Below are 24934 nucleotides of genomic sequence, written 5' to 3'. Positions count from 1 at the left end.
AACTTATATGACACCGGGTTGATGACCTGAGAAACAGTAAATGGGCCAATGAACCGAGGAGCAAGTTTCAGGGAGGGAACCTTGAGTCTCAGATTCTTGGAAGACAACAAAACTTGCTCCCCGACTACAAAAGGTGCAGAGATGGTACATCTTTTATTTGCGTATTTACGCAGTTTCTCTTGGGAACCCTGAAGGTTCTTACGAACCTGGGCCCAAACTGTGCACAGTTCCTCAGAGGATATGTCGGCGGCCGGATTGTTCGAGACCACAGGAGTGGAAAGCGAGAACCGGGGATGAAACCCATAGTTACAAAAAAAAGGTGACAATTGGGTCGACGAGTTAACATGGTTGTTGATAGCAAATTCGGCGAGAGGTAAGTAGTTGGCCCACTGATACTGGTTATCAGAGACAAACAGTCGCAGATACTGGATGAGTTCTTGGTTCATTCGTTCCGTTTGTCCGTTACTCTCGGGATGGAAAGCGGAGGAGAAGGACAAATTTACGTTTAGATTTTTACAGAAGGCTCGCCAGAAGCGAGCGACGAACTGAACCCCTCTATCTGACACAATGTCCTCGGGGATCCCATGTAACCGAACAATCTCCTTGATGAACATTTCAGACAGAAGTTTGGCGTTAGGCAACTTCCTAGAAAAATAGGCACACGGTCTAAGGTTGGTGAGAGTGGAGGGACCTTGGGACAGTACCGCTCCCACACCAAACTCAGAGGCATCTACTTCCACCAAAAAAGGGCTGGACAGATCTGGTTGTACTAGGACAGGTGCAGAAGAGAACGCCGCCTTTAGGGTATCGAAGGCCCTCAGAGCCTCAGAAGACCAGGTCCTCACATCTGCCCCCTTTCTGGTGAGGTCCGTTAGAGGTTTAGCCACCACGGAGAAGTCTTTGATGAATTTGCGATAGTAGTTGGCGAAGCCGAGGAAGCGTTGAAGGGCTTTCAACGACCCTGGCTGGGCCCACTCCGTGATGGCTTTCACCTTTTCAGGATCCATCTGGAAGTCGCATGGCGTGATGATATACCCCAAAAATGATATCTTTTGTACCCCGAACACACATTTCTCGAGTTTAGCAAACAGCTTGTTATGTCTGAGTCGAGCTAGTACAGTCTGAACGTGAGTATGGTGACTTGGCAAGTCGGAGGAAAAAATCAAAATGTCGTCTAGATATACAACCACGAACACCCCCATGATATCCTGAAACACTGAGTTCATGTACCCCTGAAAAATGGCGGGGGCGTTACACAATCCAAAAGGCATAACTAGGTATTCAAAATGCCCGAGGGGCGTATTGAAGGCGGTTTTCCACTCATCCCCCTCCCGAATGCGGATGAGGTTGTATGCTCCCCTGAGATCAAGTTTAGAAAACCATCGGGCACCAGCGACCTGGTTGAGGAGGTCAGGAATGAGTGGAAGGGCATACTGGTTTCGGACTGTGATTTTGTTTAGCTCTCTATAGTCAATACAGGGCCGGAGACCCCCATCCTTCTTCTCAACGAAGAAAAACCCGGCACCCACCGGGGATTCTGAGGGCCGGATGTGCCCCTTGGCCAGGCTGTCCTGGATATAGTCCCTCATGGATTCTCTCTCAGGAACCGTAACGTTATAAATGCGGCCCTTAGGAAGTTTGGCCCCAGGAATCAAGTCTATTTTACAGTCCCATTCCCTATGAGGGGGCAGAGCTTCAGATAATTGTTTGGAGAACACGTCAGAAAACTCGGAGAGGTAATCTGGTAGGGGGGTCCCCTCGCAGGTGGAGATTCCCACCTTCACCGCACAAAGGTGGTTAGCACAGCGGGGACCCCACTTTACCAGTTCCAACGTGTCCCAATTTACTACCGGGTTGTGCTCCCGGAGCCAGGGGAGGCCTAGGACGACGTCCACAGACAAATCTCTCATCACTAGAAAGGTGCAGGTTTCCACGTGTAAGGCTCCTATCGTAAACCTTACTTCAGGGGTAACCAGATGAACCACCCCTGCTTGCAATGGGGTGGAGTCCACTCCTGAAACCAGAATCGGGGTCTCTAAACGTAAAAAAACCCCGGACAGTTGAGCAACGAAATTAAAGTTAACGAAATTCGCCGCAGCCCCAGAATCAACAAAGGCTTGCCCAGTACGGTGGAAAGCATGAAATTCTAGGGTGCAAGGCAATAACATTTTGGATAACACAGGGAGTACCTTAGCTCCTAGACAGTCCTCCCGACAACTGCCTAGGAGCGGGAGTTTTCCTGCCGTGGCTTCTTAGTGCAGGTGGCAATGTGGTGACCCGGCTCCCCACAGTAGAAGCAAAGATTCTTCTTCAGGCGATATTCCCGTCGCTGCTTGGGGTTCATGGCTCCCAGTTCCATGGGCTCGGTGGTGGGAAGTGAGAGAGTCAGGTCAGTAGAAGAAGTGGGCGTGGGGAGTGGAGTGGCCCGAGCGGCGTGTCGGCCCCTCAAACGTCGGTCGGCCCGAATAGCAAGCGTCATGGCTTGCTCCAGGGTTCTAGGCTCTGGGTGGGCCACAAGTAGGTCCTTGAGACCCTCAGACAGACCGGTCAAAAATAAGTCTTTTAGGGCGGCATCGTTCCACCCGGATTCCGTACAATGTTGACGGAATTGGGAACAGTAGTCCTCCGCCATTTTACAACCCTGGCGCAGGGCCAGAAGTTTGGAGACTGCGTAGCCCGCCCGGTCGGGTTCGTCATAAATTTGACCCAGGGCGGAAAAAAAGGCGTCAAGGGATAGTCGGGCTGGAGAGCCTGCTGGTAGCGAGAAAGCCCAATTTTGGGGGTCCCCCCTCAGGCGGGTAATTACAATTCCCACTTTCTGATATTCAGTACCAGAGGAGTGGGGTCGGAGATCAAAGTAGAGCTTGCAGCTCTCTCTAAATGCAAAGAACTGACCTCTCTCTCCAGAGAAGCAGTCCGGCAGCGTGGCTCGGGGTTCTGACATAGTCCCGGGAGCGGAAGGAGGCTGCATGGGACCTGCAGCCGCCACTTGTTCCTGTAGCTGCATGCGGGCGGTTAGGTCCTGGACAAGGTTAGTAAGGACCTGGACCTGGTTCGCTAACGCAGCCACGGCCTCCATCGAGGGATTCAAAGTAGCCGGGCGGATGCACGAGTCTGACCTACCTTCGGCCAGTGTTACTGTCAGGACAGTGTCCGGGATATGGGGGTCCCTGATATATCCCGCAACCCCTGTCCCTGCCTACTTGCCCCCCTGGGCTAACCCCCAGGGCGACAACTGGGCGGCGGTCCCTACCCTCACTAGGGAAGCGGGACACGGGGAGACAAACAGACACTGAAGACAAACAACGGTAGAGCGGTCAGACAATCCGGGTCGGCAACAGGAGGGTACGCAGTACAGGGGGGTCAGGCAAAAACGTAGTCAAGGTCCAAAAGCAGAGGTCAAGAAAGCCGGGGTCACAAACAGGAGTCAAAAGAATACGCGGGTGCAGCTGGAAGACCAAACTAACACTGGCAAGGCCTGAGAGGAAAACACACCTATTTAAATGCTGTCAGCGCTCCCGCCCCAGAAGCTGATTGGGGCGGGGAGCCTGACAGCAGCAGGGCTAATCAGGGCGGTGCTGGGGGCACGCCCCCAGTCTCACTGCACAGACAGTTACCAGGGAAGCCAGCCTGGTAGTCAAGCGACTAGAAGCACCAGCTGCCTCCCTAGCAACCCGGCGGCGACCAGTCTTACAGCGGCCCGGGGAGATCACAAGAACCGGGGTACCTCTGCGCCGTGCTCCTGTACCCCGGGTGGCCGGACCGGTGGTGCGGGCACGGCGGCCCCGAGAGTTGCCGGTTCTGACACTTAGAGATTTAGCAGTGAAAAAGTTATAGATGGTGTGGAGTTTCTTGCATGCCGACTGGCAGTTTCAGATCGCGCATTTGAAGGAGTCAGGGGAGGGTATGCATAGGCTAGCAGTTGGGCTTGAGGGTTGTCTTGGTGAGTTAGGTAGGGGGTAATAGTTAGAAGCAGTGGAGGGTGGGCCAGAATTGTAGGAGATATCCCCAGCAGCAAGATAGCGAGGGTTAGCAGATGGTTAGGAGATTTATGAGGGCGACTGTTATGTTTGTTAGTGGCGGTAGGGGGTTTGAGGCTAAGTAAGAAAGTAAAGAGTGTATGCGAGCTGTGCATAGGTAAGGATAGTAGAGGGGGGCCAATGTGAATAGAATGCCCCAGAGATGGACGTTGGAAAGAAGTTCTGAAACTGACAGCAAGGATGAGAACAGAGGTGACAGCATTAGTGCTAGCTTTGAAGTGTAAGGCATTTAGGCAGAGTTTGTGGTCTGCCTTGTTGAACTGTATAACATACTTCATACAGCTCATATTCGCAAGGCAGCCACTCGCGTAGCTATCATGCTTACACTGATTATATAATGAAAGTCAAGGTACAACTAGGAAACAGATGGGAGTGGCTAATTAAGTTCTAATTGACTAGGCAGCTGACTTTAGCATTGCAAACCTACTGACCAAAGGGGGGGGGGGGGAGAATTTTTTGCTTTCCTTAGATAAGGCAAGCATCTCAGCAAGGATGGGTGAAAGATGCTATTTGGGGGAGGTGGATGGCAAAAATGATTAAAAGTAACGTTTCATTAAGCCAGTAAAACATACCAATGCAGACAGATAAAATGCAATATACACAAGTCACAGCACAATCAGCACAGATGGTATTCCAGATGAGGTCTGACTAAGGAAGAGTAGAGTGGAATAATGACCTCACGTGATTTAGACTCTATGCTTCTCTTAATAATCCCAGAATTGTGTTTACATTTTTTGCTGCTGCATCACACTGTTCACTCATGTTCAGTCTGTGATCTATTAGTATACCCAAGTCTTTTTTCCCATGTGCTGCTGTTTAGCTCAATTCCTCCCATTCTGTATGTGCTTTTTTGATTTTTGATATAGAACTTTGCATTTCTCCTTGTTAAATGCCATTCTGTTAGCCGCTGCCCACTGTGCAAGCTTTTCTAGATCTTTTTGAATACTCTGTCTCTTCCCTAGTGTTAGCTATCTGCAAATTTGATCAGTTTCCCCTCAGTTCCCTCCTCTAGATAAGTATATATATATATATTTTTTTTAAGAAGTATATTGCATACATATATAACTGTTCCGTGTTTTTTCAGTCACATAAAATTGTTACCCGCTGCGTTACATATAGACGTGTGTGTGTGTAATATATGATACTAGCAGAATTACCCAGCTTCACACGGGTGTATTTCACGTGTTTTGTTTTTTGTGTATGTGGTTAAAAGCTTTGCTACTGATATAAAGCCAAATCAGCCACATATGTAATCGGCATTTTGGAAGCTTCTAGCCTGGGTTTCATGCTTATGTGAGAGAGCACATACACGTGTGTTTAACTTGTGTATTTTTATGTAAAAGAAAATTTAAAAACGCAAGAAAAAATCGGGTGTATTTCGTGTGTTTTGTATGAGTGAAATTTAATTTTATTATATTTCTTTTTTAGATTCAGAAGATCAGTCTTCAGCTTCATCAGCGGCATCCACGTAAGAATGATTAATGGCCTCCACACCTACATATTAGGCCCCATTCACAATCATGTTTGTCCTCTGTTGAGCATGCATGCCTGAAAATTACCCAGTGCCCACACTGAGGCCAGATTCGCACGGCGCTTATTTACTAGAGATGAGCGAACGTACTCGGTAAAGCACTACTCGTCCGAGTAATGTGCTTTATCCGAGTATCTCTCTGCTCGTCCTGAAAGATTCGGGGCGCTCCGCTGCTGACAGGGGAGTTGCGGCGGGGAGCAGGGGAGAGCGGGCGGGAGAGAAGGAGAGAGAGATCTCCCCTCCGTTCCTCCCCGCTCCGCGGCGCTCCCCGAATCTTTCAGGACGAGCGGGGAGGTACTCGGATAAAGCACATTACTCGGATGAGTAGTGCTTTACTGAGTACGTTCGCTCATCTCTAGTATTTACACATTAAATTTTTGCGCGTCCAATACGCAGAAAGTGGAACCAATTGATTTCAATGGGTTTGCTCACAAGTGCGTATTTTGTGCACCCTATTCTCCTGAGCAGGAAAAGAACTCGTCTAGCAACCATGCAAGAATTTGACCATTTCAATGGCTAAGAGAATTAGTGCGATTTTTTTATTTTTTTTTTATTTTTTTTATTTTTTTTAAATTTATTTATTTATTTATTTTTTAACGCAAAAGTACAGTAAAAAGAAAAAGGCAGATGTATGTGCAACTTATATTCCTTGAATACGCTTATGTGAATCTGGCCTAAATGTGATCAGAGACTGAAAGTGTCCTTTTGGCCATCATGGCAGCATGCCAGAAACCAAATAATCAAGTGTGGAATAGCAGAGTAGGCCACGCTTTTCAATACAACTGTTTCCAGGTAAATGCATGCATATTTATAATTTATGGAAGTCATAATGGCTTATGGTTGATGATGCCACTGCACTGTATCAGTCAGTCCCTTGTCTCCATTACAGTAGCTGGGCAGCTCTGCAGCTGCCCCGGACTGTACAGAGACCCAGCTTTTAGAGCAATACAACCAGGGCTCTAGTAGTTAAAGGGGTTGTCCCGAGGCAGCAAGTGGGTCTATACACTTCTGCATGGCCATAATAATGCACTTTGTAATGTACATTGTGCATTAATTATGAGCCATACAGAAGTTATAAAAAGTTTTTTACTTACCTGCTCCGTTGCTGGCGTCCTCGTCTCCATGGTGCCGACTAATTTTCGCCCTCCGATGGCCAAATTAGCCGCGCTTGCGCAGTCCGGGTCTTCTCCTCTTCTCTATGGGGCTCCGTGTAGCTCCGTGTAGCTCCGCCCCGTGCCGATTCCAGCCAATCAGGAGGCTGGAATCGGCAATGGACCGCACAGAAGCCCTGCGGTCCATGGAGACAGAGGATCCCGGCGGCCATCTTCAGCAGGTGAATATGAAGACGCCGGACCGCCGGGATTCAGGTAAGCGCTGTGCGGGTGGTTTTTTTAACCCCTGCATCGGGGTTGTCTCGCGCCGAACGGGGGGGGGGGGGGGGTGTTAAAAAAAAAAAAAACCCGTTTCGGCGCGGGACAACCCCTTTAATTAGTAATATCTACTTTATTTTCCCTTAAACTCATGACCACACCAGAGAGACAGTCTTCTTTCCGGACAGGAAGTGGGAACCTCCCAGATCTCTATAAAGAATCATAAATGGTTGCACATAAGTGCAAAAAATATCAGCGCTACTTACAAAGACTGTAGTAATCAAAAGGGATCCAAAAAATAATAACAAAAAGGGTTCTTTATTCGGACACACAGTCCTAGGTGCAACGCGTTTCGTCTTTAAAAAGACTTTATCAAGCACAAAAAGGATATGAAAATTACAGTAGTACAACACATATATATATATATATATATATATATATATATATATATATATATATATATATATATACACATATTATGCCATACACATAGCAATACCTGTCCTTGAGATGAGATGGTCGGCGCCATGATGGATGGATCGCGTGACGCCAGCGTGACTGGTCACGTGATGCCAGCGTAATGACGAAATCCGCGTCATAGCGCTAAGGGGCGTCTTTTTAAAGACGAAACGCGTTGCACCTAGGACTGTGTGTCCGAATAAAGAACCCTTTTTGTTATTATTTTTTGGATCCCTTTTGATTACTACAGTCTTTGTAAGTAGCGCTGATATTTTTTGCACTTATGTGCAACCATTTATGATTCTTTTTACAGTGGGTCCTATCCTAGAATAGGACCCACAATATCAGCAGCTCTCCGGACCTAGCCCCCCTGGATTGGTGAAGCAAGGCTTATCATTGCTGCAGTATGTATGTATATATATATATATATATATATATATATATATATATATATATATATATATATATACAGGAGTATATATACATTATTACAGGCCCACTTGGATATGGAGGTGATAGTGGGGTTTTGACAGACCTCACTATTCATCGGGTAAGTTCCATTGTTTTATATTTTCGGTGCTTACATTGTGCATTGGATTCCATCTGGAGCACCCTCCTAATACCATATTTTTCCAGATCTCTATAAAGGCGGGCGCACCCTTCACCTCCTCATTTCCTGTTTCCTGTCTATAGAACAGGTTGGAGGAAGTGGTTGCTGCTTGGTTGCCTCTGCACTATCTAGGATTCTTCCAGATCTCTAAAGGTGGCAAACTAGAGGGCCTCACTTCCTAAACTCTATGACATGAGAGGTCACCTGTCCCCTGTGTAAATCTCCAGGAGGAGCCCTGGGTAATCCTGGAAATCATCCTCTCATCTCCTGCAGCGGATTCTGGGCTCCCTGGCTCCAAAAGGATAGGAGAACCCTTCAGTAGTGGTGGGGTACTCCTTGGCCTGGGGTTGTGGTGCTGCCATCATCGGGTGAAGTTCAAGTGTGTACTGCTGTGGGCAGTGCCTGGCTCCAAAGGGATAGGAGAACCCTTTGGTAGTGGTGGGGTACTCCTTGGCCTGGGGTTGTGGTGCTGCCGTCATCAGGTGAAGTTCAGGTGTGTACTGCTGTGGGCAGTGCCTGGCTCCAAAGGGATAGGAGAACCCTTCAGTAGTGGTGGGGTACTCCTTGGCCTTGGGTTGTGGTGCTGCCGTCATCAGGTGAAGTTCAGGTGTGTACTGCTGTGGGCAGTGCCTGGCTCCAAAGGGATAGGACAACCCTTCGGTAGTGGTGCGGTGCTCCTTGGCCTGGGGTTGTGGTAAAGTTCAGGTGTGTACTGCTGTGGGCAGTGCCTAGTAACCACTGATTGGGAAGCTGGGAAAAGAAGTAAATGCTTTCTGAGGGGATCTCCAGCCAGTCCAGTGAGTAGAATCACCCTGCATAAGGGATTGAATTCTACCTTTTGCCTTAACTAGAGATGAGCGAGCACCAAAATGCTCGGGTGCTCGTTACTCGGGACGAAATTTTCGCAATGCTCGAGGGTTCGTTTCGAATAACGAACCCCATTGAAGTCAATGGGCGACCCGAGCATTTTTGTATTTCGCCGATGCTCGCTAAGGTTTCCATGTGTGAAAATCTGGGCAATTCAAGAAAGTGATGGGAACGACACAGCAACGGATAGGGCAGGCGAGGGGCTACATGTTGGGCTGCATCTCAAGTTCACAGGTCCCACTATTAAGCCACAATACCGGCAAGAGTGGGGCCCCCCCCTCCCAACAACTTTTACTTCTGAAAAGCCCTCATTAGCATGGCATACCTTAGCTAAGCACCACACTACCTACAACAAAGCACCATCACTGCCTGCATGACACTCTGCTGCCACTTCTCCTGGGTTACATGCTGCCCAACCCCCCTCCCCCCTGCACGACGCAGTGTCCACAGCGCACACCAAACTGTCCCTTCGCAGCCTTCAGCTGCCCTCATGCCACACCACCCTCATGTCTATTTATAAGTGCGTCTGGCATGAGGAGGAACTGCAGGCACACACTGCAGAGGGTTGGCACGGCTAGGCAGCGACCCTCTTTAAAAGTGGTGGGGCGATAGCCCACAATGCTGTACAGAAGCAATGAGAAATATAATCCTGTGCCACTGCCATCAGGAGCTGCACACGTGGGCATAGCAATGGGGAACATATGTGCCACACACTATTCATTCTGTCAAGGTGTCTGCATGCCCCAGTCAGACTGGTAATATGTACCTTAACAGTAACCGCGTTGGTGGTAATGTGGTGGTGACTGCGGACCTAGTAGCGCGGTTGTATCTTGTTGGTTTTCGGAATGTGGCCAGAATTAAGTTGGCCGTGGCGGGGGATGTTTTTGAGGCACTACGTGTCCTCTCCACGTGTCCGTGGTTATATGCACCTTAACAGTAACCGCGTTGGTGGTAATGTGGTGGTGACTGCGGACCTAGTAGCGCGGTTTTATTTTGTTGGTTTTCGGAATGTGGCCAGGATTAAGTGGGCCGTGGCGGGGGATGTTTTTGAGGCACTACGTGTCCTCTCCACGTGTCCGTGGTTATATGCACCTTAACAGTAACCGCGTTGGTGGGAAATGGCCTCGCCGCCATCATGTCCTTGGGAAGCCTCTGTTTCCACACCCCAGAGACATACCATTAGCAGCGGTATAGGCAGAGCCCATAAATCGTAACATTTCAGCCGTAGCATTAGGACAGGCCCCACTAACATATCACTAGCAGCATTATAGGGGGAGCACAGTATTAGTTCCATTTCAGTAATAGTAGCACTCAAGACAGGCACCAGTAACCATTCCGAAGCAGCAGTATAGTGGTAGCGCAGTCTTAGTTCCATTTCAGTAGCTGCAGTATACCCAAGGCCCAAGTTACATTTATGTAGCTAAAGTGTAGGCCAACCCCACACACCTTTCTGTACCATGAGTGCAGGCGAAGAACATAGAAATTGCTATGATTACATTGTAGGTGAGGGCCCAAAAAAATTGGTGTACCAACAGTACTAATGTACCTCCAGTAAAAATTAGCCATGCCCAACCAAGATGGCAGGTGAAACCCATTAATCGCTTTGGTTAATGTGGCTTAAGTGGTAACTAGGCCTGGAGGCAGCCCAGTTTAACGAAAAATTGTTTCAAGTTAAAGTTCCAACGCTTTTAAGAGCATTGAAACGTATAAAAAATTTTTAGAAAAATTATATGAGTGAGCCTTGTGGCCCTAAGAAAAATTGCCCGTTCAACGTGATTACGTGAGGTTTCAGGAGGAGGAGCAGGAGGAGGAGGAGGAATATTATACACAGATTGATGAAGCAGAAATGTCCCCGTTTTGGATGGTGAGAGAGAACGATGCTTCCATCCGCGGGTGCAGCCTACGTATTGCTTAGGTATCGCTGCTGTCCGCTTGTGGAGAAGAGAAGTCTGGGGAAATCCAGGCTTTGTTCATCTTGATGAGTGTTACCCTGTCGGCACTGTCGGTTGACAGGCGGGTACGCTTATCTGTGATGATTCCCCCAGCCGCACTAAACACCCTCTCCGACAAGACGCTAGCCGCAGGACAAGCAAGCACCTCCAGGGCATATAGCGCTAGTTCAGGCCACGTGTCCAGCTTCGACACCCAGTAGTTGTAGGTGGCAGAGGCGTCACGGAGGACGGTCATGCGATCGGCTACGTACTCCCTCACCATCCTTTTACAGTGCTCCCGCCGACTCAGCCTTGACTGGGGAGCGGTGACACAGTCTTGCTGGGGAGCCATAAAGCTGTCCAGGCCCTTAAAGACTGTTGCACTGCCTGGGCTGTACATGCTGCTCGATCTCCGCACCTCCCCTGCTACCTGGCCCTCAGAACTGCGCCTTCTGCCACTAGCGCTGTCGGATGGGAATTTTACCATCAGCTTGTCCGCCAGGGTCCTGTGGTATAGCAACACTCTCGAACCCCTTTCCTCTTCGGGAATGAGAGTGGGAAGGTTCTCCTTATAGCGTGGGTCGAGCAGTGTGTACACCCAGTAATCCGTAGTGGCCAGAATGCGTGTAACGCGAGGGTCACGAGAAAGGCATCCTAACATGAAGTCAGCCATGTGTGCCAGGGTACCTGTACGCAACACATGGCTGTCCGCACTAGGAAGATCACTTTCAGGATCCTCCTCCTCCTCCTCCTCCTCAGGCCATACACGCTGAAATGATGACAGGCAAGCAGCATGGGTACCGTCAGCAGTGGGCCAAGCTGTCTCTTCCCCCTCCTCCTCATCCTCCTCATGCTCCTCCTCCTCCTCCTCCTGAACGCGCTGAGATATAGACAGGAGGGTGCTCTGACTATCCAGCGACATACTGTCTTCCCCCGGCTCTGTTTCCGAGCGCAAAGCGGCTGCCTTTATGGTTTGCAGGGAACTTCTCAAGATGCATAGCAGAGGAATGGTGACGCCAATGATTGCAGCATCGCTGCTCACCACCTGGGTAGACTGCTCAAAGTTTCGAAGGACCTGGCAGATGTCTGCCAACCAGGCCCACTCTTCTGAAAATAATTGAGGAGGCTGACTCCCACTGCACCGCCCATGTTGGAGTTGGTATTCCACTATAGCTCTACGCTGCTCATAGAGCCTGGCCAACATGTGGAGCGTAGAGTTCCACCGTGTGGGCACGTCGCACAGCAGTCGGTGCACTGGCAGATTAAACCGATGTTGCAGTGTCCGCAGGGTGGCAGCGTCCGTGTGGGACTTGCGGAAATGTGCGCAGAGCCGGCGCACCTTTACGAGCAGGTCTGACAAGCGTGGGTAGCTTTTCAAAAAGCGCTGAACCACCAAATTAAAGACGTGGGCCAGGCATGGCACATGCGTGAGGCTGCAGAGCCGCCACCAGGTTACGGCCGTTGTCACACACGACCATGCCCGGTTGGAGGCTCAGCGGCGCAATCCAGCGGTCAGTCTGCTCTGTCAGACCCTGCAGCAGTTCGTGGGCCGTGTGCCTCTTATCTCCTAAGCTGAGTAGTTTCAGCACGGCCTGCTGACGCTTGCCCACCGCTGTGCTGCCACGCCGTGCGACACCGACTGCTGGCGACGTGCTGCTGCAGCTGACACATCTTGATTGCGAGACAGAGGTTGCGGAGGAGGAGGGTGCTTTAGTGGAGGAAGCATACACCGCCGCAGATACCAGCACCAAGCTGGGGCCCGCAATTCTGGGGGTGGGTAGGACGTGAGCGGTCCCAGGCTCTGACTCTGTCCCAGCCTCCACTAAATTCACCCAATGTGCCGTCAGGGAGATATAGTGGCCCTGCCCGCCTGTGCTTGTCCACGTGTCCATTGTTAAGTGGACCTTGGCAGTAACCGCGTTGGTGAGGGCGCGTACAATGTTGCGGGAGACGTGGTCGTGCAGGGCTGGGACGGCACATCGGGAAAAGTAGTGGCGACTGGGAACTGAGTAGCGCGGGGCCACCGCCTCCATCATACTTTTGAAGGACTCCGTTTCCACAACTCTATACGGCAGCATCTCAAGGCTGATAAATTTGGCTATGTGGACAGTTAACGCTTGAGCGTGCGGGTGCGTGGCGGCGTACTTGCGCTTGCGCTCAAACACTTGCGCTAACGACGGCTGGACGGTGCGGTGCGAGACATTGGTGGATGGGGCCAAGGACAGCGGAGGTGAGGGTGTGGGTGCAGGCCAGGAGACGGTAGTGCCTGTGTCCTCAGAGCGGGGTTGGATCTCAGTGGCAGGTTGGGGCACAGGGGGAGAGGCAGCGGTGCAAACCGGAGGCGGTGAACGGCCTTTGTCCCACCTTGTGGGGTGCTTGGCCATCATATGTCTGCGCATGCTGGTGGTGGTGAGGCTGTTGGTGGTGGCTCCCCGGCTGATCTTGGCGCGACAAAGGTTTCACACCACTGTTCGTCGGTCGTCAGGCGTCTCTGTGAAAAACTGCCAGACCTTAGAGCACCTCGGCCTCTGCAGGGTGGCATGGCGCGAGGGTGTGCTTTGGGAAACAGTTGGTGGATTATTTGGTCTGGCCCTGCCTCTACCCCTGGACACCGCACTGCCTCTTGCAACCTGCCCTGCTGCTGCCCGTGCCTCCCCCTCTGAAGACCTGTCCTGTGTAGGCGTTGCACACCAGGTGGGGTCAGTCACCTCATCGTCCTGCTGCTCTTCCTCCGAATCCTCTGTGCGCTCCTCCCTCGGACTAACTGCCCTTACTACTACCTCACTGCAAGACAACTGTGTCTCATCGTCATCGTCCTCCTCACCCACTGAAAGGTCTTGAGACAGTTGCCGGAAGTCCCCAGCCTCATCCCCCGGACCCCGGGAACTTTCGAATGGTTGGGCATCAGTGATGATAAACTCCTCTGCTTGGAGAGGAACCACTGCTGCCCAATCTGAGCAGGGGCCCGAGAACAGTTCCTGGGAGTCTGCCCGCTCCTGAGCATGTGTCATTGTAGTGGAGTGAGGAGGCTGGGAGGAAGGAGGAGTAGCAGCCAGAGGATTTGGATTTGCAGCACTGGACGGCGCAGAACTGTGGGTGGATGATAGCTTGCTCGAAGCACTTTCTGCCATCCACGACAGGACCTGCTCACACTGCTCATTTTCTAATAAAGGTCTCCCGCGTGGACCCATTAATTGGGCGATGAATGTGGGGACGCCAGAAACGTGCCTCTCTCCTAATCGCGCAGCAGTCGGCTGCGATACACCTTGATCAGGAGCTCGCCCTGTGCCCACACCCTCACTTGGGCCTACGCGTCCTCGTCCACGTCCACGTCCTCTAGGCTTACCACTACCCCTCAGCATGCTGTATTACCAGTGATTTCCCAGGCAGGAAATAAATTGGCGCAAGCCTGCAGGACAAATTGAATGTTTCCCTTTTTGGGAAACGGAGGGCCCACTGACTATATTCAATCAGATAAGATATGTGTTGCACAGAAATGCAGTTATATGAAGTGCAGCAGAGCAGTTACTTTTCACAGGCAGCAAATAAATTGGCGCAAGCCTGCAGGACAAATAGAATGTTTCCCTTTTTGGGAAACGGAGGGCCCACTGACTATATTCAATCAGATAAGATTTTTGTTGCACAGAAATGCAGTTATATGAAGTGCAGCAGAGCGGAGACTTTTCACAGGCAGCAAATAAATTGGCGCAAGCCTGCAGGACAAATTGAATGTTTCCCTTTTTGGGAAACGGAGGGCCCACTGACTATATTCAATCAGATAAGATATGTGTTGCACAGAAATGCAGTTATATGAAGTGCAGCAGAGCGGAGACTTTTCACAGGCAGCAAATAAATTGGCGCAAGCCTGCAGGACAAATAGAATGTTTCCCTTTTTGGGAAACGGAGGGCCCACTGACTATATTCAATCAATAATATATGTCTTCTGGCCCTGCCTACACAATTCTCTCCCTGTAGTATTACTGCAAGGCGCAATGCTCTGCAGACAGACGATTTTGAAAAGAAAAAAATATGCAACACTGCTAACAGCACCCTCCACAGTACTGCACACGGATAGATGTGGCCCTGAGAAGGACCGTTGGGGTTCTTGAAGCCTACACTCACTCCTAACACTCTCCCTACAGCAGCACCAGCAGCAGCACTTTCCCTCAGCTAACTCAGTCACAAGGCATCTGAGGCGAGCCGCGGGAGGGGCCGACTTTTATACTCGGGTGACATCTGATCGCCCCAGCCACTCACAGCAGGGGGGTGGTATAGGGCTTGAACGTCACAGGGGGAAGTTGTAATGCCTTCCCTGTCTTTCAATTGGTCAGAAAAGCGCGCTAACGTCTTAGAGAGGAAACTGAAAGTAACCCGAACACCGCGTGGTACTCGTTAAGAGTAACGAGCATCCCGAACACCCTAATATTCGCACGAATATCAAGCTCGGACGAGTACGTTCGCTCATCTCTAGCCTTAGGGCTCATGTCCACGGGCAAAATGACATTTAAAATCCGCAGCGGATCCGCACCCCATAGGGATGCATTGACCACCCGCGGGTACATAAGTACCCGCGGATCGTCAATAAAAGTGATTTAAAAAAAAATGGAGCATGAAAAAATCTGGACCATGCTCCATTTTCATGCGGGTCTCCCGCGGGGACGGCTCCCGCGGGCTTCTATTGAAGCCTATGGAAGCCGTCCGGATCCGCGGGAGACCTAAAATAGGAATTTAAAGCATTTACTCACCCGCAGCGGGCCGCGAAGCTCTGCTCTTCCTCACGGCTGCATCTCCCTTGCTTCGGCTCGGCGGATGTGCCCGGCCCATGCGCGCGGCACGTCGACGACGTGCCGGCGATGTGCCGGCGATGTGCCGCCGGCGTCAGGAATTCATCCGCCGGCCGAAAATGAAGATCCGGCCGTGAGGAACAGCTGATCTTCGCCGCCCGCTACGGAAAGGTAAATGCTTTTAAATTGCTATTTTCAGCGCTCATGTCCGCGGGGCAGGAGGGACCCGCTGCAGATTCTACATGTAGAATCTGCAGCGGATCTGATTTTCCCCGTGGACATGAGGCCTTAACCCTTCATAAATGCAAAATTTAAGTGGATGGCTATAAACACGCTCAAGGATCTTTATGGTCTATGCTTGGGGCTTATAGCCTCTGGGGTCTGCCTAGGGCTTTTTTATGGCCCTGCCTGCATGTCGGGTGGCCTTCTGTGGCTTTGGCCTATATCCTTTTTGTGTATTAATTAGGGCCTCTGGGCCTCTCCTATGCTTATTAGCCTGTAGGCTTGTAGCTGTTGAGCTTTGCCTATGGCTCTATTATTTTCCTTTGACGTATAGCTTGTAGGCTTTGGCGGAATTTTAATTGTTTTCCAATTCACTCCACTTAGAAGTTTTTCAGTACATTATACATTACATTAAATGGAACCACTGAAAAATACAACTCGTCTCACAAAATATGTTTTTCATATATTGAATGAATCACAAGTTGGATAAATAAAGTCTGGATTATTCATCCCAAGTACTGGTTACAGGTGCTGTCTTTTCTCTTTTGTCTTGGAGACACTGCTATGACATAGTAAACCACTTCTAATTTTTTTATATTTAGGCTTCCATCTGGCTTCTTTGAAGCAGGTAATAAACTGTCTCAAACACCAGATCCAGGGAGTGCTTCAAGTGTAAAGCTACCTGCAGGGAATTATGATGAGCCAGAAGAGGAGGAGGATGGTAATGTTGTTCCAGCAGTCCCAGGCTCTACACAGCATCCCATGGAAATCCCACTTTCCCAACCAACAGCACAGGATAGCCGTTTTCCACCAGGTATTGTATAAAAAAATGCATCAATAAAATCTATTCTTTAGTGAAAATAAGCTATTAAAATTGTTTCGGTGAGCAACAGTATATGTAAGCACATCCCCTCATGACTTTGTGACATAATATGCATTAGGGGGAGATTACATCCATAAATCCATTTCTCGTCTGTATCATTGGGGAACACAGCTTTGATCGTGGATATAGCTACTGCTCCTAGGTGGGAGACGCTAATCAGAAAAAAGTGGTAGCTCCTCCCACTAGCTACATTTTCCCTGCAAGCACCAAGCTAACCTGTTTTTTTTTCTAGTGCCCGTAGGAGGCAGAACTTTTTTTTTGCCAGACTTCACATATCTTTCTAGAGAATGCAGGGAAGCAGGACTCTCCCTCTTAGCCTTACCAAGGGGCCAACAGAACAGTTAACTGTTCTGTTGACTGCTTGATCCCACAAGAAAAGAAAGCATGATCAAGCACTAACTTTTGAGCATGACCTGCCAGCCATAGTGCCCCCTCCTCCTGTTACCGCTGCACTTCTCGCTAAAGTGAGGTGAGCGCAAGGGCCAAAAATTATGTGGAGGCATTCTTGCTGGGTCTCCATTGGAAGAACTGGTAGATATTGCACATCACATAGGTCGCACAGGTAAGTTTATCTGTGAAGCTTCCCTGGACGCAGCCATTCTCTTGGCTTGTGCCTTGGCAGCTTCAGTAGCCACTTACTGCATACTATGTCTCATGTCCTGGGACGCTGATGCTTCCTAAAAAAAGGTAGCTGACAAACCTTCCCTTTTGCGGGCACAAGACTTTTTGGTGCCAGGAAGGACAAGATCATCTTGGATGCCACAGGTGGAAAAAGCACCCACCTACCACAGAATAGGCCGAGGCAGGATAAGGGCTGCGCATAGGAAGCAAACTCAATTCCAATACTTTCGCCACTTCTGTCCTCTGTCCTCTGATAGTAAAAAAGCATACCAGGAATCACAGTGGTATAGAAATCTATATTATTTATGTAGAAGACCCTTCACAGATATAGAAAATAAAACTTAATAACTTTTATTAAATAATTCTAAAAACGTGGGCTCACATATAACACTTACAAACATTGAAATAGTACAGAAAAATAACAAAAGGTGTTTCAGGATCGACCCTGGTTGGTGATCATGTGGGGTAGCACGTCTCCTGTATATTTTGAGGAGATTGCTATAGTTTTCTCATTCACTCACAGGTAAACCTAAGACGTCGTAAATAGATATATAGGAGTCTACAGGGTACCGCTAATAGGGATAAATGATGGTAATTTTTTATATGTGATGGTTGGGCCCACAATTGGATCCCATATTTCACAAAAAGATGTGCCCACGTCCTAATGGTGGGTCTTTGATTCTTTAGATCATTATGCGGTGCGTGAGTGGTGAGTAAGTACCCAATTGTACCACGATCTTGTTTTACGTATCAGTGGTGCTCAACAAGAAAACTTTGTATGAGTGCCCCGTTGTAACACGATGTTATATTACACGTCAATAGTGTTAAACAAGATCGCGCATCAATAGTGCTGAACAGGAAGGTTCAAAAGGCTCGACGCGTTTCCCTATCCTGATGCAGGACAGTTCCTCAGGAGCAATGGTGATTATCACCATAAGTTACTATAAAGTACTTGTAAGAAAACAATAGTCGCCAGGGTTCACTAAGTTAATCAAGTCCTTCACTTAAATGGTGGGACCCAGTTTTGGGTGGTACCACCTGCTTAAAATAATTTTTTCCGTAGGTTATGGTTACCACTTCCTTATTTCCATACCCCCAAATCTCGGTTGGTCACTTATTGCATCGTGGGTGTATATAAATTGATGCAGAGTGGTGACCCCCCCCCCCCCCGGGTTACAAAATATCCTAATCCCCAAGGTCTAGAGGGTTTCGAAAAACAGGCGCGAATAGTATAATGCCCGTATGTTTAGGCTGAAGATAGGTCTATCAAGTGCAGCCCCCTAGTGGCTGATATGTCAAATAATTCTCTGCGGTCCTAAACAGTCTGCTGATACATAGATTGAAATAGTATCAGTCTATGTATATCAGAGGATAATACCCAGTATAGCTGGTGGCTGAGGTCGTAAGCAGTAAATGCCCCAGTTGAGCAGCAGCTGTCTCAGACAGGGGAGAGAGGTACACCTGTCTGGGTTAGGTCCGGGGAAAAAAAACCCATTGGTGATAGATGCCTGACGGCAGAGAAAGTCAGAGCCCCCTTAGTGTCTACCCAAAGTTGGATTAGACAGGGGCATGCAGCAGAGACAGGGAGAGAGAAGTGGTGCCTGCGGCTCTGATGGTGAGCGGCCGGCTATGAAGTGCTGGAGCTACTGACAGCGGTTATAGGGGGTATGACTCCTGCTTTAGGGCGGGTGTTAAACGGTCTGGCCTATTGGGGGCACTAGGGGGCGGTGTAATTCACTGTGGGCGGTCCATTCGGGCTATTCTGCTTATTTCAATGGTCAATATACTTCCGGATGGTTAGGTTGTCATCCGAGGCTGTAGACGGTGATTAAAGATCCAAAACCTCTACAGTCGATTGTTATAAATTCCCCCTGATCATTTTAAAAATATTAATCGCACATTCGTATCCGCGTTCCAAGTTGGAACACATAGCGTGCTGCGTGATGACATCACGCAACGCGTCTTCATATTGGATGGAGTAGCAAAGTGGGAGTTAGCCTCATGTATTAGCATCAATCGCACATTCGTTTCCGCGTTCCACACTGGAACGCATAGCGCGCTGCGCGATGAGGTAACCGTGCAGCGCGTCTTCCTTAGGTGGAGAGGGGTAAACTCATACTCCGTGGCGTAACGACGTCATCGTATGTGGCGTCGCCCCAGAGTGAGGGCTCCCAGTATGTGTTAACAGCCCCAGTGGATCGCTTATGCGTTCCAAAACGGAGCACGGTGACGTCAACGGGCAGAGCGCCTCTCTATTGGACGGGGATCGGATGGTAGGAAGACACCTCAGATAGAGGTACCCCGTCATCACACGGGGCGTACTCCAGAGAGCAGCTATGGGGATTTAATCATAAAAGGGGGCGTGGTTAAACATCACTTCGCATCCCAGCGGGCTAAGTGCGATAAATGAGTGAACTTGAAAGTGTTTTCATCAGGTAAGGATTAGGACGTGGGCACATCTTTTTGTGAAATATGGGATCCAATTGTGGGCCCAACTATCACATATAAAAAATTACCATCATTTATCCCTATTAGCGGTACCCTGTAGACTCCTATATATCTATTTACGACGTCTTAGGTTTACCTGTGAGTGAATGAGAAAACTATAGCAATCTCCTCAAAATATACAGGAGACGTGCTACCCCACACGATCACCAACCAGGGTCGATCCTGAAACACCTTTTGTTATTTTTCTGTACTATTTCAATGTTTGTGTTATATGTGAGCCCACGTTTTTAGAATTATTTAATAAAAGTTATTAAGTTGTATTTTCCATATCTGTGAAGGGTAAAAAAGCATACCAGGATCAAAAGCGAGGGCCCTCCTTTCAACTGGGTTTCTCTTGGCGTCCTTGGCCACAGCGCTCAAAGTCCTCCTCTGCTAAATCTATATATATATAAAGACGAAAGCCCTCACTGACTCACTCACTGACTGACTGACTGACTCGCCAAAAGTTCTCCAACTTCCCGATGTCGTAGAAACATGAATTTTTGCACAAGCATAGATTATCTCCAAAATAGGAAAAGTAATTGGGTCCCAACTCGATTATTCAATTCTAGCGCAAAAGAATTAGCGTCGAAATTTAACATACATAATCTAAATCTCTCACTTCCCAATGTCATAGAAACTTAAAATTTGGCACGGGCACTGATTATGTCATAAATAGGAAAAGCTAATAAATCCCAACTCGATTATTTAATTCTATGCGCAAAAGAATTAGCGTCCAAATTTTACATACGGAATGTAATTTTCTTACTTTCCGGTGTCATAGAAATGTGAAATTTGGCACGAGCATTGATTATGTCATAAATAGGAAAAGCTAATGGGTCCCAACTCGATTATTTAATTCTATGCACAAAAGAATTAGCGTCCAAATTTTACGTACGGAATATAATTTTCTCACTTTCCGGTGTCATAGAAACGTGAAATTTGGCACGGGCATTGATTTTGTCATAAATAGGCAAAGTTAATGGGTCCCAACTCGATTATTCAATTCTAACTGCAAAAGAATTAGCGTCCAAATTTTACGTACGAAATCTAATTATCTCACTTCCTGATGTCATTTTATATGAAGGAAACGTCACATGGTTACCTCCCGTGGTGTTTCCTGGGTAACGCAGAGAACTATGCAAAATGGTGAACATATGTTTTTCCGGTATCTGTAAAGTAACCACGACTTCAGAAGATTTTCCGTGTGAACACCAGATAAACACCAGTACCAAATTAACTCGGGCGAAGCTGGGTATATCAGCTAGTCTTCTATATGAGGGGTGGTCCCCACCCACCTTTCCTTGTTCGGGGACATCTGGCCCCCCCATATCCTAGACTCTTGGGGTCCGGGAGGTCATTTATTCCAGCTACACCATAGAATTTCCTGCCCAACTTATCAATCGTTTCCTCAGCTTAAGAATTCAAAATTCTCCTCTAAAGTCCGAGCCCTAGTTTGGGTGATGCACAGCCTATCTTCTCAGGGCATTATCTTTTTGGTCTCCCATTCTCAATGATTTGTCGGATTTTATTCCAACTACTTCATAATACCCAAAAAGGATGGATCTGTCAGGCTTGTCTTTGACCTGAAAATTTCTGTATCAGTATATAAAGGTTTGTCATTTACACATGGAATCCCTGAGATCTGTCATTGCATTCTTGGAGCCGGGAAAGGTTCTTGCATCCATCAACATCACAGATGCCTATCTCCACATTCCTATTTGTCAAGCGCACCAGAACTTTCTTTGATTCGCTATCCGGTCCGATCACGATCAGTTCATGGCCCAAAAGTATTTCCAAAACTTTTAGCATTGGTGATTGCTCTCCTTCATGTCAAGGGCATAGTAGCCATTCTCGACGATATCCTGATAAAGGCCTAGCTTAGGCGGCCAATTTAGAAAGTCTCCACATAGCTCTGGACACTCTGGCCAGATTAGGGTGGATAGTCAACCATCCCGAGACAGCTGTCCGCTATAGGCTGTCCTCATGCGTTTTGATATATCTTCCCAACGTCTGGATTTTCTGGGATTCTCCTTCGACATGACTCAAGCCCATATACGGTTAGCACCACCAAAGCAGCTTTGCTTCCAGAGGCAGGTCTGTTCTCTACAAACTCAAAATCCCATGTCTACCCTGTTTCCCCGAAAATAAGACGCGTCTTATATTAATTTTTGCTCCCAAATATGCGCTATGTCTTATTTTCAGGGGGTGTCTTATTTTTCAATGAAGAAGAATTCCCATTTATTGTTTAACAAAAAAAATGAACATTTATTGCCATATATACTGCACAGTACCGTAGTTGTCACCACAAACCAATATAGCTAGACAAACTGTGAAAACAAAGCAAAAATTACTCAATGACAGTCATGTCATCATTTTCTGGCACATCATCATAAACATCTGAACCCGGAATGTCCTGCTGAATTTCTTGACACTCCATTTCTTGTAAAATCTTCGGGCCAAAGTAGGAAGGTTTTTGCCCCAAGAATCTTCCACGATTCCTTTCTTGTACTCAACGGAATAGCTCTTTCTTTTTGCGTTCATGTTTAGGGGTAAAAATATACGGTAGCAACATTGTTTATTTCTTGTACTTTAGACTCTTCAGCAAAAAAGCAGACACCCCCTATTGAATCAAAATGACACACTGTTTACCTGGCTCCCACACACTGTCTGGAGACTGTAATGCTCACCCCCTAAGGCTGGAAATACACTCTGTGAGAACCCAGCCTTAATAATCACACATATGGTTGCCTGACTCACACACAGAGCCATAAGAAAAAAAATAAGGGCTGTAATTTAGTAACGTACCTTACTGCAGACAGAAGCTCCTGTACCACTTGTAAGCGGGGATGGTATTGCAGCTTCCGGCCACCAGAGGGAGCTCATCACAGCAGACGTGTGCAGCAGCAACAGGATGACACGGTACTATGGAGTTTTCCAGCCAGCAAGGGGAGCTTATAACAACAGCACAATCGTACAGCACAGCAGGAGGTAGGAGACAACGGGGATGGCAGCAGGGGACAGGCCTCTTGACTTGCCTGCACACTTTAGTATGCCTTATTATCGGGATGTGTCTTATATTAGCGATTTCTGCAAATTTCTTAATGTGTCTTATTTTCGGGGGTGCCTTATTTTCGGGGAAACACGGTATTCACACTCTATATGAGGGTGCTGGGACTGATAGTTTCCTCCTATGAGGCAGTTCCATTCGACCAATTTCATGCTCTGCCTCTCCAGTGGTCCATCCTGTCAAAGTGGGACATGTCTGTGAATTTCTTAAATCGTAAGAGCTGAGTACCTCTGCTAACTCAGCTGTCACTTTGCTGGTGGCTTGACTCCCCGCAGATCCAGCAAATAGCATTCCTCTCTGACCCTCCTATGGCAGGTGTTCACCATCCTAGTTAATGTTCCCTTTTCGCCTTCTGTCCTTTCTGCAGGAGGGTCTGGATATGGGCTTGAACCTGAGTTCTCTAATGGGCATTATCTATACTGTTTAAATGCCCGCTGTCCTTGAAGTCGTTCATCCGTGCTTTTCTGCAAGAAGTCGCTCACACCACCTTTCCATACATTTCCCCTGTACTAGCTTGGGATCTTAATCTAGTGCGGGATGAACTTAAGTCCCATCCCTTTGAACGTGAAGTTCCAGTGCGCCTTTTGACCTACAAGTTGGCTTTCCTGGTAGCGGTCACCTCCATCCGCTCAGTTTCTGAGCTCGCACCCCTGCCAGCCAAACCCCCTTTTACTGTCTTTCATTAAGACAAGGTGGTGCTATGTCCGGTTTCCTCATTTTTACCTAAGGTGGTGTTGGCTTTCCACCTTAACGAGGATATCGTCCTGCCCTCCTGTCCAATTTCAGTTTATCTGAAGGAACTTGCACTTCAAAAGTTGGACCTAGTGTAAGCTTTATTTATTTATTTATTTATTTATATATATATATATATATATATATATATATATATATATATTTGGACGGTGAAGGCTTTATGGGCAGTTTGTAACAGGGCCTCAGCCACGCAGGTGTGTAAGGCTGCTACATACTCTACACACCTTTGCAAAGTTCTACCGGGTGCATACGTTTGTATCCGCAGACGTCTCCCTTGGTTAGAGATTTTTGCAGTTCGCTATAGGCTGTCCTCATGCGTTTTGATATATCTTCCCAGCCCCGATAACTGCTTTTGAACGTCCCACAGTCAAAGCTGTGTACCCCAATGATGGGATGAGGAAACAAGATTTTTGTAGTCACCGTAAACTTTTTCTCATCTCGTTCCCTCTGCTGTTGGACATGCTGCTATCCTGAGTTATAGTTTGGTCATGTCACATTAACTGTGTTGTTTTTTTATCCTACTTGGCTACTCCTGTTGCTTGCATACATAACTGCTTGGTGGCTTCGGGGTACATATAACTAGTGGGAGGAGCTAACACGTTCTTCTGCTTAGTGTCCATCTACTAGTGGCAATAACTTTACCCACGGTCAAAGCTATGCCCCGTAGTAGACGAGAGATGTTTTACTGTATCTTGTTTTCGCTATGGGTTGGTCATTATGCATTATTGCCTTGTAGGATTACTTTTTTGCAATTTATTTATGTTTACATATTAACACAGTATGTCAGGCAGAAAGAACGACACGTGTCCATCCAGTTCAGTCCGGTTCCTGCAATGTAAGAGGAAAGAGGCGGATGCCAGCAGCACAACCTGAATAGCTGATCCCAGCGAGGCAGATAAAAAATGTACAGTCACAAGCAGGAGCCCAAATCAAGGACCCACTAATGCAGCAAATAAAAGAAGAAATGGGGCAGAAAAGTAAAAAAGGTTTGATTCCTCCATACGAATTAGCGACGTTTCGGCTTAGTAGTCTTTATCAAGCAAGTGTCCTGCAATGTTGAGCCAGAGGAATGCAAAAACTCCAGGAAGTAGAAGCCAGTTTTCCTTATTTTATTGGGAAAAAAATTCCTTTCCGACTCCAATCTGGCATTCAGGATAACTGCAAATGAAATTACAGCTCATCGACCACCTTGATACCAGGGCAGAGCATGGAAAAGATCCAGCAGCCGCATGTAGACCAGTAGCACCACGCGGCAAATCCAGCTCAGCCGATTACAAGAACATTAAAGACCTAGAACATCAGGGCA

General features: G+C 48.0%; 1 protein-coding gene across 5 annotated transcripts in view; it reads left to right on the top strand.

The window, feature by feature from the left end:
- ZNF830 (zinc finger protein 830) overlaps nucleotides 1–24934 on the top strand; it is a 129720-nt gene that overhangs the window by 24003 nt on the left and 80783 nt on the right. For all 5 annotated transcript variants that reach the window (XM_066579135.1, XM_066579139.1, XM_066579134.1 and 2 more), the window contains 2 exons: nucleotides 5469–5508; nucleotides 16417–16628. In XM_066579135.1, coding sequence (XP_066435232.1) covers nucleotides 5469–5508; nucleotides 16417–16628 — 252 coding nt within the window. The remainder of the gene's footprint in view (nucleotides 1–5468; nucleotides 5509–16416; nucleotides 16629–24934) is intronic.

Source organism: Eleutherodactylus coqui, chromosome 9, assembly GCF_035609145.1.
Source record: "Eleutherodactylus coqui strain aEleCoq1 chromosome 9, aEleCoq1.hap1, whole genome shotgun sequence".
NCBI classification, from domain to species: Eukaryota; Metazoa; Chordata; class Amphibia; order Anura; family Eleutherodactylidae; genus Eleutherodactylus; species Eleutherodactylus coqui.
This window is presented reverse-complemented; position numbering and strand designations above follow the sequence as displayed.